The sequence below is a fragment of the Lynx canadensis genome, chromosome A3, assembly GCF_007474595.2.
Source record: "Lynx canadensis isolate LIC74 chromosome A3, mLynCan4.pri.v2, whole genome shotgun sequence".
Classification (NCBI taxonomy): Eukaryota; Metazoa; Chordata; class Mammalia; order Carnivora; family Felidae; genus Lynx; species Lynx canadensis.
This window is the reverse complement of record NC_044305.1, coordinates 84,394,661-84,410,004: the sequence shown is the minus strand read 5'-3', so window position 1 is coordinate 84,410,004 and position 15,344 is coordinate 84,394,661. Positions and strand designations below refer to the sequence as shown.

At 38.9% G+C, this 15,344-nt stretch overlaps 1 protein-coding gene across 1 annotated transcript; it reads left to right on the top strand.

The window, feature by feature from the left end:
• Positions 1 to 658: 658 nt before the first annotated feature.
• LOC115509726 (E3 ubiquitin-protein ligase RNF113A-like) lies at positions 659 to 3,186 on the top strand. Its single transcript, XM_032592749.1, has one exon. It carries the CDS (start codon positions 687 to 689, stop codon positions 1,719 to 1,721), a length of 1,035 nt encoding a protein of 344 aa, XP_032448640.1. The 5' UTR covers positions 659 to 686; the 3' UTR covers positions 1,722 to 3,186.
• The last annotated feature ends 12,158 nt before the right edge of the window (positions 3,187 to 15,344 follow it).

Genomic DNA, 15,344 nt, shown 5'->3' with positions numbered 1-15,344 from the left:
TAAAAAAAAAGAAAGAAAGAAAAAGGTTGATGGATATGAGAAATGTTTTGGGGTAAAGTCTAAAAGATGAAAGGTTGAAGTTGGGATATGAGTAAAATGGAGGAATCAAGGAGGATCAAGGAGGAATCAAGGCTTATGGCTTGAGAAATTGAGTAGATAGTTATTTCCAAAGATGGAAAATACTGGGGAGAAGAGGTTGAGTTGGGGTCTGCTGGTGCAATAAAGACTTCTCTTTGGACATGGTAAGTTAGAGATGCCCACGTGGAGATATCAAAGGTGCAGTTGGATATTTAAATCTGAAGCTCAGAAGTAAGGTATTGACTAAAGATGTCAACTTAAGCATTGTCAGCATACATATGGCATTAAAAGCTATGAAAATAGATGAGCTAACTCAAGGCCTGAGTATAGAGAGAAAAGAGGGACTGAACTCTGAAGAATCAGCATTTAAAACCCAGGCAGTACGTAGCCTCTGTGTCAGGGCCAGAGACCACACTCCAGAAGACTTGATCAGATGACCCAAGATGAGATTTGAAAGGCATTCCTTTCCTCATACCCTAAAGAACTGTACCAAATTGAGATATATGCTTGTGAAGGATCATTTTATTGTTCTTATTTTTATTTTTATTTTTTTATTAAAACTTCAATACAGAGCACACCACAGCCATTCTGGAGCTTGGGACTCTAAAATGGCAGAGCAGCTTTCTCCGGGAAAGACAACAGACCAGGTGTGTACCTTCCTCTTCAAAAAGCCTGGTAGACAAAAAGGGGCTGCAGGCTGCAGAAAGCGCCCCGTCTGCAACCGGGAGTCTGGAGACGGCAGCAGCAGCAGCAGCAGTGACGAAGGCAGCACAGTGGTTCGCCCAGAAAACAAGCGGGTGATCCACAATCCGATGATACAGAAGACCCATGGTGGTGGTAAACAGAGGGTGGCTGCTCTGTTGAGCAGCAAGGAGGAGGAGACCGAGCCCCAGAGCCTTGGCATGGTGTACAAGTCCACCCGCTCCGCAAAGCCTGTGGGACCAGAGGATATGGGGGCGACTGCAGTCTACGAGCTAGACACAGAGAAGGAGCGTGACGCACAAGCCATCTTTGAGCGCAGCCAGAAGATCCAGGAAAAGCTAAGGGGCAAGGAAGATGACAAGATCTATCGGGGGATTAATAATTATAAGAAATACATGAAGCCCAAGGATACGTCTATGGGCAATGCTTCCTCCGGGATGGTGAGGAAGGGCCCCATCCGAGCTCCCGAGCATCTTCGTGCCACTGTGCGCTGGGATTACCAGCCCGACATTTGTAAGGACTACAAGGAGACTGGCTTTTGTGGCTTTGGAGACAGCTGCAAGTTCCTCCATGACCGTTCAGATTACAAGCATGGGTGGCAGATCGAACGTGAGCTTGATGAGGGTCGCTATGGTGTCTATGAGGATGAAAACTATGAAGTGGCAAGCGATGAGAAGGAGATACCATTCAAGTGTTTCATTTGTCGCCAGACCTTCCAGAATCCAGTTGTCACCAAGTGCAGGCATTATTTCTGCGAGAGCTGTGCACTGCAGCATTTCCGCACCACCCCTCGCTGCTATGTCTGTGACCAGCAGACCAACGGTATCTTCAATCCAGCGAAAGAATTAATTGCTAAGTTGGAGAAGCATCGACCTGCAGAAGAGGGTGGTGCTTCCAACTTCCCAGAAGATCTAGATGAGAGTCGAATCCCCATTACTTAGTTTTCCCATTATTCTCATACCTCAAAATAAATATTTTGTGCTAAGCAACGGATTTGAAAATGAGTACAGTAAGAGGGTAGGAAAAAAAAGAGGCCGAGGGACATGCTAACCATACTCTTGAATCAGAACCTTTGCAGTTGCTGTTCCCTGTGTTTCTAGGACACTTCACCCTCAGAATTCTATATGACTTACTCCCTCACATTCTCCTGGTATCCATGCAAATGTCATCCATTTAAGTGAGGACCTCACTGACTGCCTTATTTAAAATAGCAACACCAATCCTGTCCCTATCACTGTCTATCCTCCTTCCTCTGTTTTTTCTCCATAGAATTTATCACTGTCTGGTATATATTTACTTGTTATTTGCTTGTTTCTCTCTCTTCTCACTAGAACATAAGCCCTATAAAGAATTTTGTTCCCGTTTCACTGCTGTGATCACAAAATATCTCCCACCCCAACCCTGCAAATACTTGACACACAGTAGGTTCTCAATATATTTTTTAAATGAACGAATGAAAGAACAAACCAGAAAAAAGAGATAAAAGGGAAAAGCTAACGAAGCAGGAGGAAAACCTGGAGGTATCTCAGAGGCTAAAACAAAAAAAAAGGTTTGGAAATGGAATATGGTCTAATATGTTAAATGCTGCAGAAGGGTCCAGGAAGATGATAAAGCAACAAATGCATTACATTTGGCATTATGAGAGTAACTGATGGTGACAAGAGCAGTTTCAGTATAGTGGTTAGGACAGGAGTCAGAATTATTAAGGGTGAGGCGATACTAGGAGATAAGGAAGTGGGAATAGGGGCAGTAGGTAACGAATTTGAGAAGCTGCTGTGAAGAAAAGTACGGGTATAAGGCAGTTCATAAAGAGGAATATGAGATGAAGGAAGGGTGTATTATTTGCTCTGGATTTTTAGTGGGGTATTGATTATCTCCTGCCACAATATTGCTGGTTAACAAACAACCATAAAACCTTAGTGGCATTCGATAATACACAATTTTTATTTCCCTGGCGTGGTTAGCTAGGTGGCTTTGCTTTACGTCTGGAATTTGGCTGATGTAGGCTGGCTTCAGCTGGGATTACTTAAGTATGTTCCACGTGTCTCTCATCCTCCACCAGCCTAGTCCAGGCATGTTCTCCTCGTGACACTGAGCCACAATACCTAAGTGGAAATGGGCAAGTTCTCTTGCCAGTTCAGAACCAGGACACTGTCACTTTGTCTTCATTCTCCTGACTAAAGCAAGCAAGAGGCCAGCTAGATTCAAAGGAGAAGTAGTCCAGTTACTATTGCTCTGATGCAAACTGCCCTAAAACTTAGCAATGAAAAATAACCATTTTATTATCCTTAACAATGTCTTTGGGTCAGGAACTCAGACAGGGCACAGTAGGGTTGGCTTTCCTCTGCCCCATGATGTCTGAAACCTCAGTTGGTGAGATTCAAAGACTAGGGACTGGAATCATCTGGAGGCATCTTTACTTGTGTTTGATAGTGATACTGGTTGTCAACTAGGACTACAGCTGGAACTCTTGGCTGGAACACTAGCATGTGTCTTCTCCATGTGGGTTAGACTTTCTCACACCATAACAGAATTAATTGCTTCTTTCATGGCAGCTCAGAACTCTGAAGGCTGATAACCCAGTGTGTAAAGCATGAAGCAGGTCTTCTTTTATTACCTGGTCTCAGAAGTCAAGCAGTGTCCCTTCTGATGCATTCTGCTGGCCACAAACCAATTCTCAAACCTTCTCCAGATTTAAGGAGAGGAGGATTATACTCTACCACTTAATGGAGGAGTGGTAAATTTAGGAAATGGATGCAGGCACATTTATGAGTGGGAGGGGGAAAAGAAAGGTGCAGTTTACTTTCTAATATTAGTTGTACTTCATTCGGTGTTGCTTGACCCTGTGTATTCATTCTACCTGAGAGCAGCCAACACAGACCAGAAGGTTCTTCACCCTACACGGAAAGAAAATGTATTTTTAACCTGAGACTGGAGCTCCCAGAATAAAGAGTTTATCCAAATTGACTCCACCTACTCGATTTTGAAGTTAAGTCCCTGAAGATTCTTGGGCATGGCTGCTGAAAAAGCTGCTTTACATTTAAAAGTCTCAACGGAGAGTATAAAAGCAAGTGTCAGCAGTCATGTATTATAGGAGTTGGTTCTCAGTGTTTGACTCAGTGATGCCCAGGGCCTTCTCCTGAGACATTTCTAGGGTGGCTTTGGTGTCCAGAAACTTCAGTACAGCAACACTTTACAGACCATGCTGATTGCAGATTAATTTTGCGAAAACCTATAAGATATTTCAGATCTTTGAGTTATTTGAGTATTCAATTTAATTTTAGCCACAGATGTTTATATAGGATTTCTCTTATTATTTCATTTGATATATTTAATTGTAATGTGCCATTATTTCAAATCACATTTTGGATATGTTAAACCTAAACATGTGGGAAATAAATGAAACTTTTAAAAGTAAATTCTGCTTTTCCTTGTGGGTTTTCTGGGCTAAAGCATTGAAAATAAGCTGACATCTGTTGTAAATTTATGCTATATACTTCTGGTCTCTAAAACCATATACAACTTTATACAATACAATAAATGCAATGCAATGAAATATATATACAGTAGTCCCCCCCCCACACTTATCTATAGGGGATACATTCCAAGACCCCCAGTGGATGCCTGAAACCACAGATTATACCAAAGCCCACATATACTATGTATTTTACTGTACACAAATACCTATGATAACATTTAAAAGAGTTTCAAATCTTTGGTGTTACATATTGGATGTAAATGAAAAACCAGATGCAAAATCATTGACAAAATACACTGTTTGAAGAAGGTGAGATCTTTCTCGTGAGTAGGAAGAGGAGTGTTTGAATAAATATCATCAATATTTATAAAGCATTTTGTAGTTTAAAAAAAGTTTTTGAATGGTTTTCTGAATAGCCTTCTGTTGTGTGTAAGGCAGGCATTATTGTTTTATATTCATTTTATAGATGTGGAAACAGGATCAGAATATTTAAATGGTTTTGTTTCACAAAGTAAGGAAATGGCAGAGCTATAATTTGAACCCTGTTTTATTGCATCTCACTGAATGGATTATGTGTGTTTATAAAGATACACCTAAATTTATACATGTTTCTATACATGTGTCAATAACATAGGTCAATATTGTGTAATCCATTATCACATATCTAATTGTGTGTATGTCTATAGAAATGAATATACTAATAATTATTTAGATCTTAAGCGCAATCACTCACATATTTTAATAGATACAAATGTATACTTATTCATACATTTTTCCATCTACCTATCAAACTTCTGTTTGATATCTGAAAATATGTTTGCATTTGGTACACATTTTGATAAAGAAGTATTTAAAAATTTTTTTTTTTCTTTTTCAACGTTTTTATTTATTTTTGGGACAGAGAGAGACAGAGCATGAACGGGGGAGGGGCAGAGAGAGAGGTAGACACAGAATCGGAAACAGGCTCCAGGCTCCGAGCCATCAGCCCAGAGCCCGACGCGGGGCTCGAACTCACGGACCGCGAGATCGTGACCTGGCTGAAGTCGGACGCTTAACCGACTGCGCCACCCAGGCGCCCCGATAAAGAAGTATTTAAAAGAGGGGCGCCTGGGTGGCTCAGTTGGTCGGGAGGCCGACTACAGCTCAGATCATGATTTCACAGTCTGTGAGTTCGAGCCCCACATCGGGCTCTGTGCTGACAGCTCAGAGCCTGGAGCCTGCTTCCGATTCTGTCTCCCTCTCTCTCTGCCCTTTCCCTGCTTGCTCTCTGTGTGTGTCTCTCTCTCAAAAATAAACATTAAGTATTTAAAAGAATACAGCTAATAAAGATGCCTTTACATTTTGAAAGTCAAACTAACAGAGCCTTAGTATTTAAAGTTGGCATTTTACCCACTCCTTTTCAGAGCTAAAGGGATTCAATAGTTAAAAATTCTATGAACATTTATGAGGAGGAGCCAAAACAGAGAAAACAGTGTTTACATATAATCCATCCTTGACGTGAACAAAACTTTTGATAAAATTGTAACATAGAAGACTCGTCCATAAATTCAAGGGCAAAGAACTTAAGAAAAAAACCCAAATGGGCAGGCGTTTACCAGATGCCATGTGGTGTAAGTGGAAAAGAGCTGATAAATGTGGGTGAAGCAGAGTAGGTCTCCTGGATTAGCTACCTTCTAAATATGGATCCAGGAGAAGGAAATGGCAAAGAGGAAAGAAAGTCAAAAACACCAAACCACAAGAGCTCAGACCTAAACGCACAAAAGGCAAAAGGCGAGGTTCTGAGGAGTAAAGTTAAAAAAGGACTTATGGCAATTCATGAATGTCTCAAACCCATGACCAAGTTTAATGTACCTTTGTCTTGCCACACCTCCAGGATTCTAAGAAGCTATTCGTTGTAAGACGAAGAATTCAGTAACCGTCCTTTTGGAGAAAAACACTATATTAAATTGCATGATGAATCTAGGACATAGTCTGGTTGCAGAAATGTGAAAATACATGTGTGTTGGGCAGCTGGTACATCTTTAAATCAAGGGAATAAATGTTTGACTTGAACCACTTTGATTAAGAGAAAGATGTATTTAGTGAATAGTGCTCAAACGATAACTAGGTTTAACAGAGAGCAGAGTCTCAGTGAGGTACAATTAAACAAATAGTTAAATAATCTAACATACAAGTGTTTAAACAAGAAATCACAGACTGCCTTGATCACCACTCAGTGCACAGTGCGTGAGTCAGAAGAAATTATTTCAGCACCATTGAAGGGAAGAGCCATGTTGTGCTCAATTCTGGTTGACTTATTGCAAATAAGGGTATCAGAGAAAATGAGAAGTTTATGGCAGGAGGTAGATAAAGTTATTCAGTGACTCAAGGAAATTAATTATAGAAGAAAAGCTCAAAAACTAGGTGCGTCTGTGATGACCTCATTGAGGGAAGCAAAATGACAGGTGTTGCAAAGGCGGATACCCTGAAGGGATCTACATTTATAACAACCAAAAAGGGAAGTCTGAAATCCCCACAAGAGGTAAGCATGAGCAAAATTTAATTGATATCTCTCATCCACCCTTTGCTATTAGGTAACATTGGAAAGAAAGAGTTCTGAGAAGTGATTAACATGAATGCAAACAATCCAAATATGGACCTGATTAAGAATTCAGAGGGAGAAAAATAAACTCATATGAAGGCACATCTTTTACAATTTTACTTTATCTGGAATTTTTCTGACCCCGAATGAACAGTTAAGGAGAAAAAAATGTACCCCTATCTTGTCTGGAACTGGTATGTGAATTCAAGTTCTCAGTTTTAATATCAGGCAAAGCTTTTTCCTTTGTTTATTCTTGTTAAAATATTACACAAAATGAAACCTAAGTAGTTTGTAATAACTACTGTTCAGATGCCACATTTCAGTTATTACGCCGTGTCTTTATGACTCAGAAACCTTTGAGACTAGACCTGTGTGAGATCCTCAGGTTCTGCTCCTCCTCTCACTTATGTTTGCATCTGATCACAGTGATTTGAGCATTTAGTGAAGGAGAACAGAAGGAAAAAAAGTGCTCACATTGTTTATACACAGAATACAGATTAATAGTAAAGTAAAAGTTCATTTGGCATAAAAGGTTGATCAGGATGTCTCAGAATATTTCTATACTAGCCTTGCATTCAAGAAGCATATTTGGATTCTATTAAAAAGAACCCTGACACATTAAAAAAAATTCTCAACATCACTCACTCATCATCAGGGAAATACAAACCAAAACCACAATGAGATACCACCTCACACCTGTCAGAATGGGTAACATTAACAACTAAGGCAACAACAGATGTTGGCGAGGATGTGGATCAAAAGGATCTCTTGCACTGCTGGTGGGAATGCAAACTGGTGCAGCTACTCTAGAAAACAGTATGGAGGTTCCTCAAAAAAGTAGAACTACCCTATGACCCAGGAATTGCACTATTAGGTGTTTATCCAAGGGATACAGGAATGCTATTTCGAAGGGACACATGCACCCCAATGTTTATAGCAGCACTATCAACAATAGCCAAAAGTATGGAAAGAGCCCAAATGTCCATCGATGGATGAATGGATAAAGAAGATGTGGTGGCTGATCAAAAAGGATTTAAATAATATAACAGAAAGTGAATTTAGAATAATAGTCATAAAATTAATCGCTGGGCTGGAAAACAGTATACAGGACAGCAGAGAATCTCTTGCTACAGAGATCAAGGGACTAAGGAACAGTCACGAGGAGCTGAAAAACGCTTTAAATGAAATGCAAAACAAAATACAAACCACCACAGCTCGGATGGAAGAGGCAGAGGAGAGAATAGGTGAACTAGAAGATAAAGTTATGGAAAAAGAGGAAGCTGAGAAAAAGAGAGATAAAAAAATCCAGGAGTATGAGGGGAAAATTAGAGAACTAAGTGATACACTAAAAAGAAATAATATACGCATAATTGGTATTCCAGAGGAGGAAGAGAGAGGGAAAGGTGCTGAAGGGGTACTTGAAGAAATTATAGCTGAGAACTTCCCTGAACTGGGGAAGGAAAAAGGCATTGAAATCCAAGAGGCACAGAGAACTCCCTTCAGACGTAACTTGAATCGATCTTCTGCACGACATATCATAGTGAAACTGGCAAAATACAAGGATAAAGAGAAAATTCTGAAAGCAGCAAGGGGTAAACGTGCCCTCACATATAAAGGGAGACCTATAAGACTCGTGACTGATCTCTCTTTTGAAACTTGGCAGGCCAGAAAGAACTGGCACGAGATTTTCAGGGTGCTAGACAGAAAAAATATGCAGCCGAGAATCCTTTATCCAGCAAGTCTGTCATTTAGAATAGAAGGAGAGATAAAGGTCTTCCCAAACAAACAAAAACTGAAGGAATTTGTCACCACTAAACCAGCCCTACAAGAGATCCTAAGGGGGACCCTGTGAGACAAAGTACCACAGACATCACTACAAGCATAAAACATACAGACATCACAATGACTCTAAACCCGTATCTTTCTATAATAACACTGAATGTAAACGGATTAAATGCGCCAACCAAAAGACATAGGATATCAGAATGGATAAAAAAACAAGACCCATCTATTTGCTGTCTACAAGAGACTCATTTTAGACCTGAGGACACCTTTAGATTCAGAGTGAGGGGATGGAGAACTATTTATCATGCTACTGGAAGCCAAAAGAAAGCTGGAGTAGCCATACTTATATCAGACAAACTAGACTTTAAATTAAAGGCTGTAACAAGAGATGAAGAAGGACATTATATAAGAGTTACAGGGTCTATCCATCAGGAAGAGCTAACAATTATAAATGTCTATGCGCCGAATACCGGAGCCCCCAAGTATATAAAACAATTACTCATAAACAGAAGCAACCTTATTGATAAGAATGTGGTAATTGCAGGGGACTTTAACACCCCACTTACAGAAATGGATAGATCATCTAGACACACGGTCAATAAAGAAACAAGGGCCCTGAATGAGACATTGGATCAGATGGACTTGACAGATATATTTAGAACTCTGCATCCCAAAGCAACAGAATATACTTTCTTCTCGAGTGCACATGGAACGTTCTCCAAGATAGATCATATACTGGGTCACAAAACAGCCCTTCATAAGTTTACAAGAATTGAAATTATACCATGCATACTTTCAGACCACAATGCTATGAAGCTTGAAATCAACCACAGGAAAAAGTCTGGAAAACCTCCAAAAGCATGGAGGTTAAAGAACACCCTACTAACGAATGAGTGGGTCAACCAGGCAATTAGAGAAGAAATCAAAAAATATATGGAAACAAACGAAAATGAAAATACAACAATCCAAACGCTTTGGGACGCAGCGAAGGCAGTCCTGAGAGGAAAATACATTGCAATCCAGGCCTATCTCAAGAAACAAGAAAAATCCCAAATACAAAATCTAACAGCACACCTAAAGGAAATAGAAGCAGAACAGCAAAGGCAGCCTAAACCCAGCAGAAGAAGAGAAATAATAAAGATCAGAGCAGAAATAAACAATATAGAATCTAAAAAAACTGTAGAGCAGATCAACGAAACCAAGAGTTGGCTTTTTGAAAAAATAAACAAGTGGAATCTTAACAAAATGAATAAACAAAAACAGAATCAGACCTATAAATACAGAGAACTGACAGGTGTCAGAGGGGAGAGGTGAGGGGGAAACACAAGCTTCCAGTTATGAAATGATTAAGTCACAGTAATAAAGGCACAGCATAACGAATATAGTCAGTTATATTGTGACAGTGATGCATGGGGATAAATGGTAGCTACACTTGTGGTGAACATAGCATAATGAATAAACTCATCAAATCAGTATGTTGTACACCTGAAACTAATGTAACATTGTATATCAAGTATACTCAAATTAAAAAACAATTTTGAAAAAAAAAAAAAAAGAAGATGTGGTGTATATATACAGTGGAGTATTACTTAGTAATCAAAAAGAATGAAATCTTGCCATTTGCAAGTATGTGAATGGAACTAGAGGGTATTATGCTAAGCGAAATTAGAGAAAGACAAATATATGACTTCACTCATATGAGGACTTCAAGATACAAAACAGATGAACATAAGGAAAGGGAAGCAAAAATAAAAACAGGGAGAGGGACCAAACATAAGAGACTTTTACACATGGAGCACAGAGAGTTGCTCGAGGGGTTGTGGGAGGGGGGCTGGGCTAAATGGGTAAGGGGCATTAAGGAATCTACTTCTGAAATCATTGTTGCACTATATGCTAACTAACTTGGATATAAATTTTAAAAAATTAAAGAGAAAGGAAAAAATAGCAAAAAACAACAACAAAGAACCCTCTAGAAGGCCTAGAATCTGCCTAGGAAATAACTAACAAAACATGAATGCCCTTAAACCTCACCGTTTTGTAATTGCAAGTAAGGTCATATTAACAGTAATGACTTAGGGCACCTGGGTGGCTCAGTCAGTTGAGCATCCAACTTCAGCTCAGGTCATGATCTCACAATTGGTGAGTTCAAGCCCCACGTCAGGCTCTGTGCTGACAACTCAGAGCCTGGACCTGCTTCGGATTCTGTGTCTCCCTCTCTCTCTGCCTGTCCCCTGATCACACTCTGTCTCTCAAAAATAAATACTAAAAACAAAAGAAAACAAAAACCCAGTAATGACCAATATTCCTGGAGTTAGAAAGGCTTTTTTTAGAATAATATTATATCCAGAAACATTAATGAGAGGAGTGCATCTTCTGTTTCCTAAAAATTTTAAACTCTGTATAACTGAAGGCAGTATTAACAGAGTTGAGAGAAAAAAATGACAAAATGACAAAATAATAGGTTTAAGCCTACATAAAAAGTTATCTGAATATAAAAAAGCTACTACCTTAAAATACGAATGCTCTTGAAAATCTAAAAGATGATTGATAATTACAGAAAATGGACAAGTAATAGATATAAAACATGTTCCACTACTAATGAAAGCAATGTAAAATGAAATTACAAAATAATATGTTTCGCCTCTCATAAAATGAATTGTTAGTAATCTGAGCTGAGCAGGGTATGGGGGAATGACAAACCCTCTTAGATGAGAAATGAGATTTTAAATTGGAACATTTTTAGAGGGTGATTTAATAAGATAAATAAAAAATTTAAATGCAAAAATTTTGCCTCAGCAATTCCACTTCTTGGAACATATTCCAATGAAACAATTGGACAAGTACACAAAATTTGTGTGCACATATGTAGAGATTTTATAATAAGGAAATAATATAGATAGATTGAAAATAACCCTGAGAGTTGATGGGGGATGGGAGGGTGATGGGTATTGAAGAGGGATGAGCACTGGGTATTGTATGGAAACCAATTTGACAATAAATTTCATAAAAAAATAAATAAAATAACCCTAATGTTTATTGGTCAAATTTGGCTAAATAAAGAATAATAGAGTTATAAAATGGAATACGGTAGAGCCTTCAAAAGGATCAAGTGATTATTATGTAGAGTTTTTCCTGAATGCAAGCACAGTCACACACTAGGAAATCAAGCATAATAACTTTCTATAATAATATATGAGAAGATCATATATCTATAAATGTTTGTTATAGATCAAATAATGTCCCTCCCCAAAGGAAATTCAGGCAATGTGACCATGGAGGCAGGGATTAGAATGACATAGCCAAAAGCCAAAGAATGCCAGTAGCTACCAGAAGCTAGACCAGGCAAGGAATGATGCTTCCCCAGAGACTCCAAAGGAACATAGGCCTGCAGACATCTTGATTTTAGTCCAGTGGAACTGCTTTTGGACTTCTGGCCTCTAGAACTGTGACAGAATAAATTTCTGTTGTTTTCAGCAAGTTTCTGGTAATTTGTTACAGCAGGCACTGGAAACTAATACAGATTTGGTGCTGAGAAGGAGATGCTACTGTAACACATACACAAAAATGTGAAAATGGCTTTGGAATTGAACAGTGGGTCGTGGCTGGCAGAATTTTGAAGTCCATGATAGAAAAAGCCTAGATTTCCTTAAAAGGACTGTTGGTAGAAAAGGGAATCTTCAAGATGTTGCTGGTGAGGGCTAAGAAGGAGAGCATGATGGAGAAAGCCTGTATTGTCTTACAAGATACATACACTGCCATACACAAGATGTCGGTAGAAAAATGCATGCTGAAGCTGCTGGGAAGGCTCAGAAGGAAATGAGGAACAGTATTTTCAAAACTTGAGAAAAGGGGATCCTTGTTATGTAGTGGCAGAAAATCTAGCTGAATTGTATTCTGCCAGGTTATATGGAAAGCAGAATTTGTAAGTGGTGACCTGTGGTTATTTAGCTGAGGAGATTTCTAAGCAAAATGTTCAAAGTCCAGGCTGGTTTCTTCTTGTTGTTTACGATAAAATGGGAAAAGAAAGAGACAAATTAAGGGAAGAATTATTAAGTAAAAGAAAACCAGGACTTGATTTTGGAATTTCTCAGTCTATCCAGACAAAATTAGGAGATTCACTGTTAGAAATATGTGTTCTGGCAAGATGGCTGAGGGTATAGCTGGCTGGACAAAATTTGCAGGAGAGATTAGGCATGTGTGACTCATGGATACCCTGAACAGTCTCAGTAGAAGTGAGGAATAGAGATGGGGTGATCCAGGAGAGATCTTTGGACGACCATAATGTCTAATGGTGTGAATCTCATGATATATATGCAGACTCACAAAGTGTTTGAAAATGTTATTCCAACACTGCCAGCTGTTATGCAGACATTGCCAACATGGACCAAAAGGCACAGGGAAAGGGTGAAATGAAGTAAGGCTTTTGGACCCCCCAAATTCTACAGGCAAGAAACAGAATGATAAAACTACTCAGTTGCAAAAATATTACCACCCTTCAAAAAAAAAAAATGACTCTGAAGGCAGAACCTTGGGCTCAGTGGATGAAACCATGGAAATGTATACAGTTTTATCTTTATGTGTTTTTACATAAATAGTATCTGATCTTACTCTGTTTCTTTTTTGTATTCAACACTATGATTTTAAAATTTAACCACATTGCTATGTACATATCTAATCTGTTGCTCCCATCTCTGAGTCCTTCCAGGGGATATTCTTGTATATGTCCCTTATAATAGATTCGTTCTCTATGGTAGCACAAGGTAGGATTATAATTCCTGATCCCTGGTTGTCAGGTGGACCATGTGCCTAGTTCTAACCAATGAATTGTATGAAGAGTGACATGTGTCATTTCTGGGTTAGAGCATTTAATCACCCATTCAGGACTTCCTAAGACCTGCTTCTCCCTGTGGCTCAGGGATGAGCAATGTTCAAAAAAGGCTGCTTTATCAATCAGTATGGGCCCCAAAGAGACTAGCTGAGTAAGGAAGCCCCTGCCAATGCGTGCTGGACACATAGTGTGAACAAAAATGAACTTGTGTTTATTCAAACCACGGAGATTTGGGGATTCTTTGTTTCACAACACAACTGAGTTTATCCTGACAGCTGTATCTTCTAAGACACTCTGTGAGAATCTATCTGGGGTATATACCCTGGAGCAGAATTGGTATGTGTATACCTAAGTTGGCTAAGTACTGACAGCTCTCCAAGATGGCTACCCCAGTCTACACTCCCTACATGCCCCATCCCTGCCAACATTTCACATTTTCCAGCTTCTAATTTTTGTGACACTAATTGGCATAAATGGATCTCTCATTATTTCTTTATTTGCATTTCTCTGATAAAAATTAATTTAAGGAGTTATGCTCATTAGTCTTTGGGAATTTGTTGTCTATACATTTTTGTTGTTCATATGCCTTGTCCATTTTTCTATCATAGTTGCACAATTGTGTTTCCCTTGTTGATTTTTAGGATTTCCTTTTATAAATAATAATCAAAGGATATTAGAATAATCAAGGTCAGTTAGATATTAAAAATATCTTCTCCATTTGTCTACTTACTCTTTCCATCATGACCTGAACTGACCAAAATTCTTCTTAATTCTGGTGTGATCAAAGCACTAATTTTTTGCACTTTGAAATTTTGTTGAAGGGGCGTCTGGGTGGCTCAGTCGGTTGAGCATCCGACTTTGGCTCAGGTCATGATCTTGCAGTCTGTGAGTTCAAGCACCGTGTAGGGCTCTGTGCTGGCAACTCAGAGCCTGGAGCCTGTTTCAGATTCTGTGTCTCCCTCTCTCTCTGCCCCTCCCCTGCTCATGCTCTATCTCTCTCTGTCAAAAATAAATAAACATTACAAAAAATTAAAAAAAAATTTGTTGAAGAAATCCTTTCCCACTGTTAGGTTACAAGCATGTTTATTAATTTTTTTTTAATGTTTACTTATTTTTAAGAGAGAAACAGAGTGTGAGTGGGAGAGGGACAGAGAGAGAGGGAGACACAGAATCTGAAGCAGGCTCCAGGCCCTGAGCTGTCAGCACAGAGCCCAATGTGGGGCTCAAACCCATGAATTGTGAGATCATGACCTGAGCCGAAGTCATGCTCAACAAACTGAGTCACCCAAGCACCCCTACAAGCATATTTTTATATACCCTATTCTGAAGGCTAGAATGCTAAAATGTTGAAATGTTAAATGTTTGAATGATATAATTTCTGGTAGCCTTGTTTTTCTTTTTGGTATTTATTGAGCACTCACTATGTTCCAAGTATGGTGCAAAGTATTTATTTAATTCTTGTAGCATTGCTTTGAGGAAGGTACCATTAGAAAACCTGTTTTACAGAGAAGCAAATTGAGCCTCAGAGAGGCCATGTGAATTCCCCAAGGTCATATAGCTAATAAGTGACAGAATTTGTATTGTAATCAGGTGGTCTTATTTTAGAATGTCCTTGTTCATGGGCATAGGATAGTATGAGTTCAAGGTTCAACTGACTGACTTCTCTTTATTGAGCATCTATGTGTGTATCACACACCAAGCAAGCCCTGCCTTTGGGAAAAATAATCATTTCATATATATGTGTATATACGTCATATTGTTTTTGATATTTTTAATATATATACTTTAAAAAAGGTATTAGCTTTCCTTTTTAATTACTATGTAGAATTTCTTTTGAGCATTTCTGCCAGATGTTATGTTAGATGCTGGGATGTGGCAATGAACAAGAAAGG

Bases quoted from the DNA above. Each gene is read 5' to 3' on its own strand.
- LOC115509726 (XM_032592749.1), top strand. From the start codon at position 687: ATGGCAGAGCAGCTTTCTCCGGGAAAGACAACAGACCAGGTGTGTACC.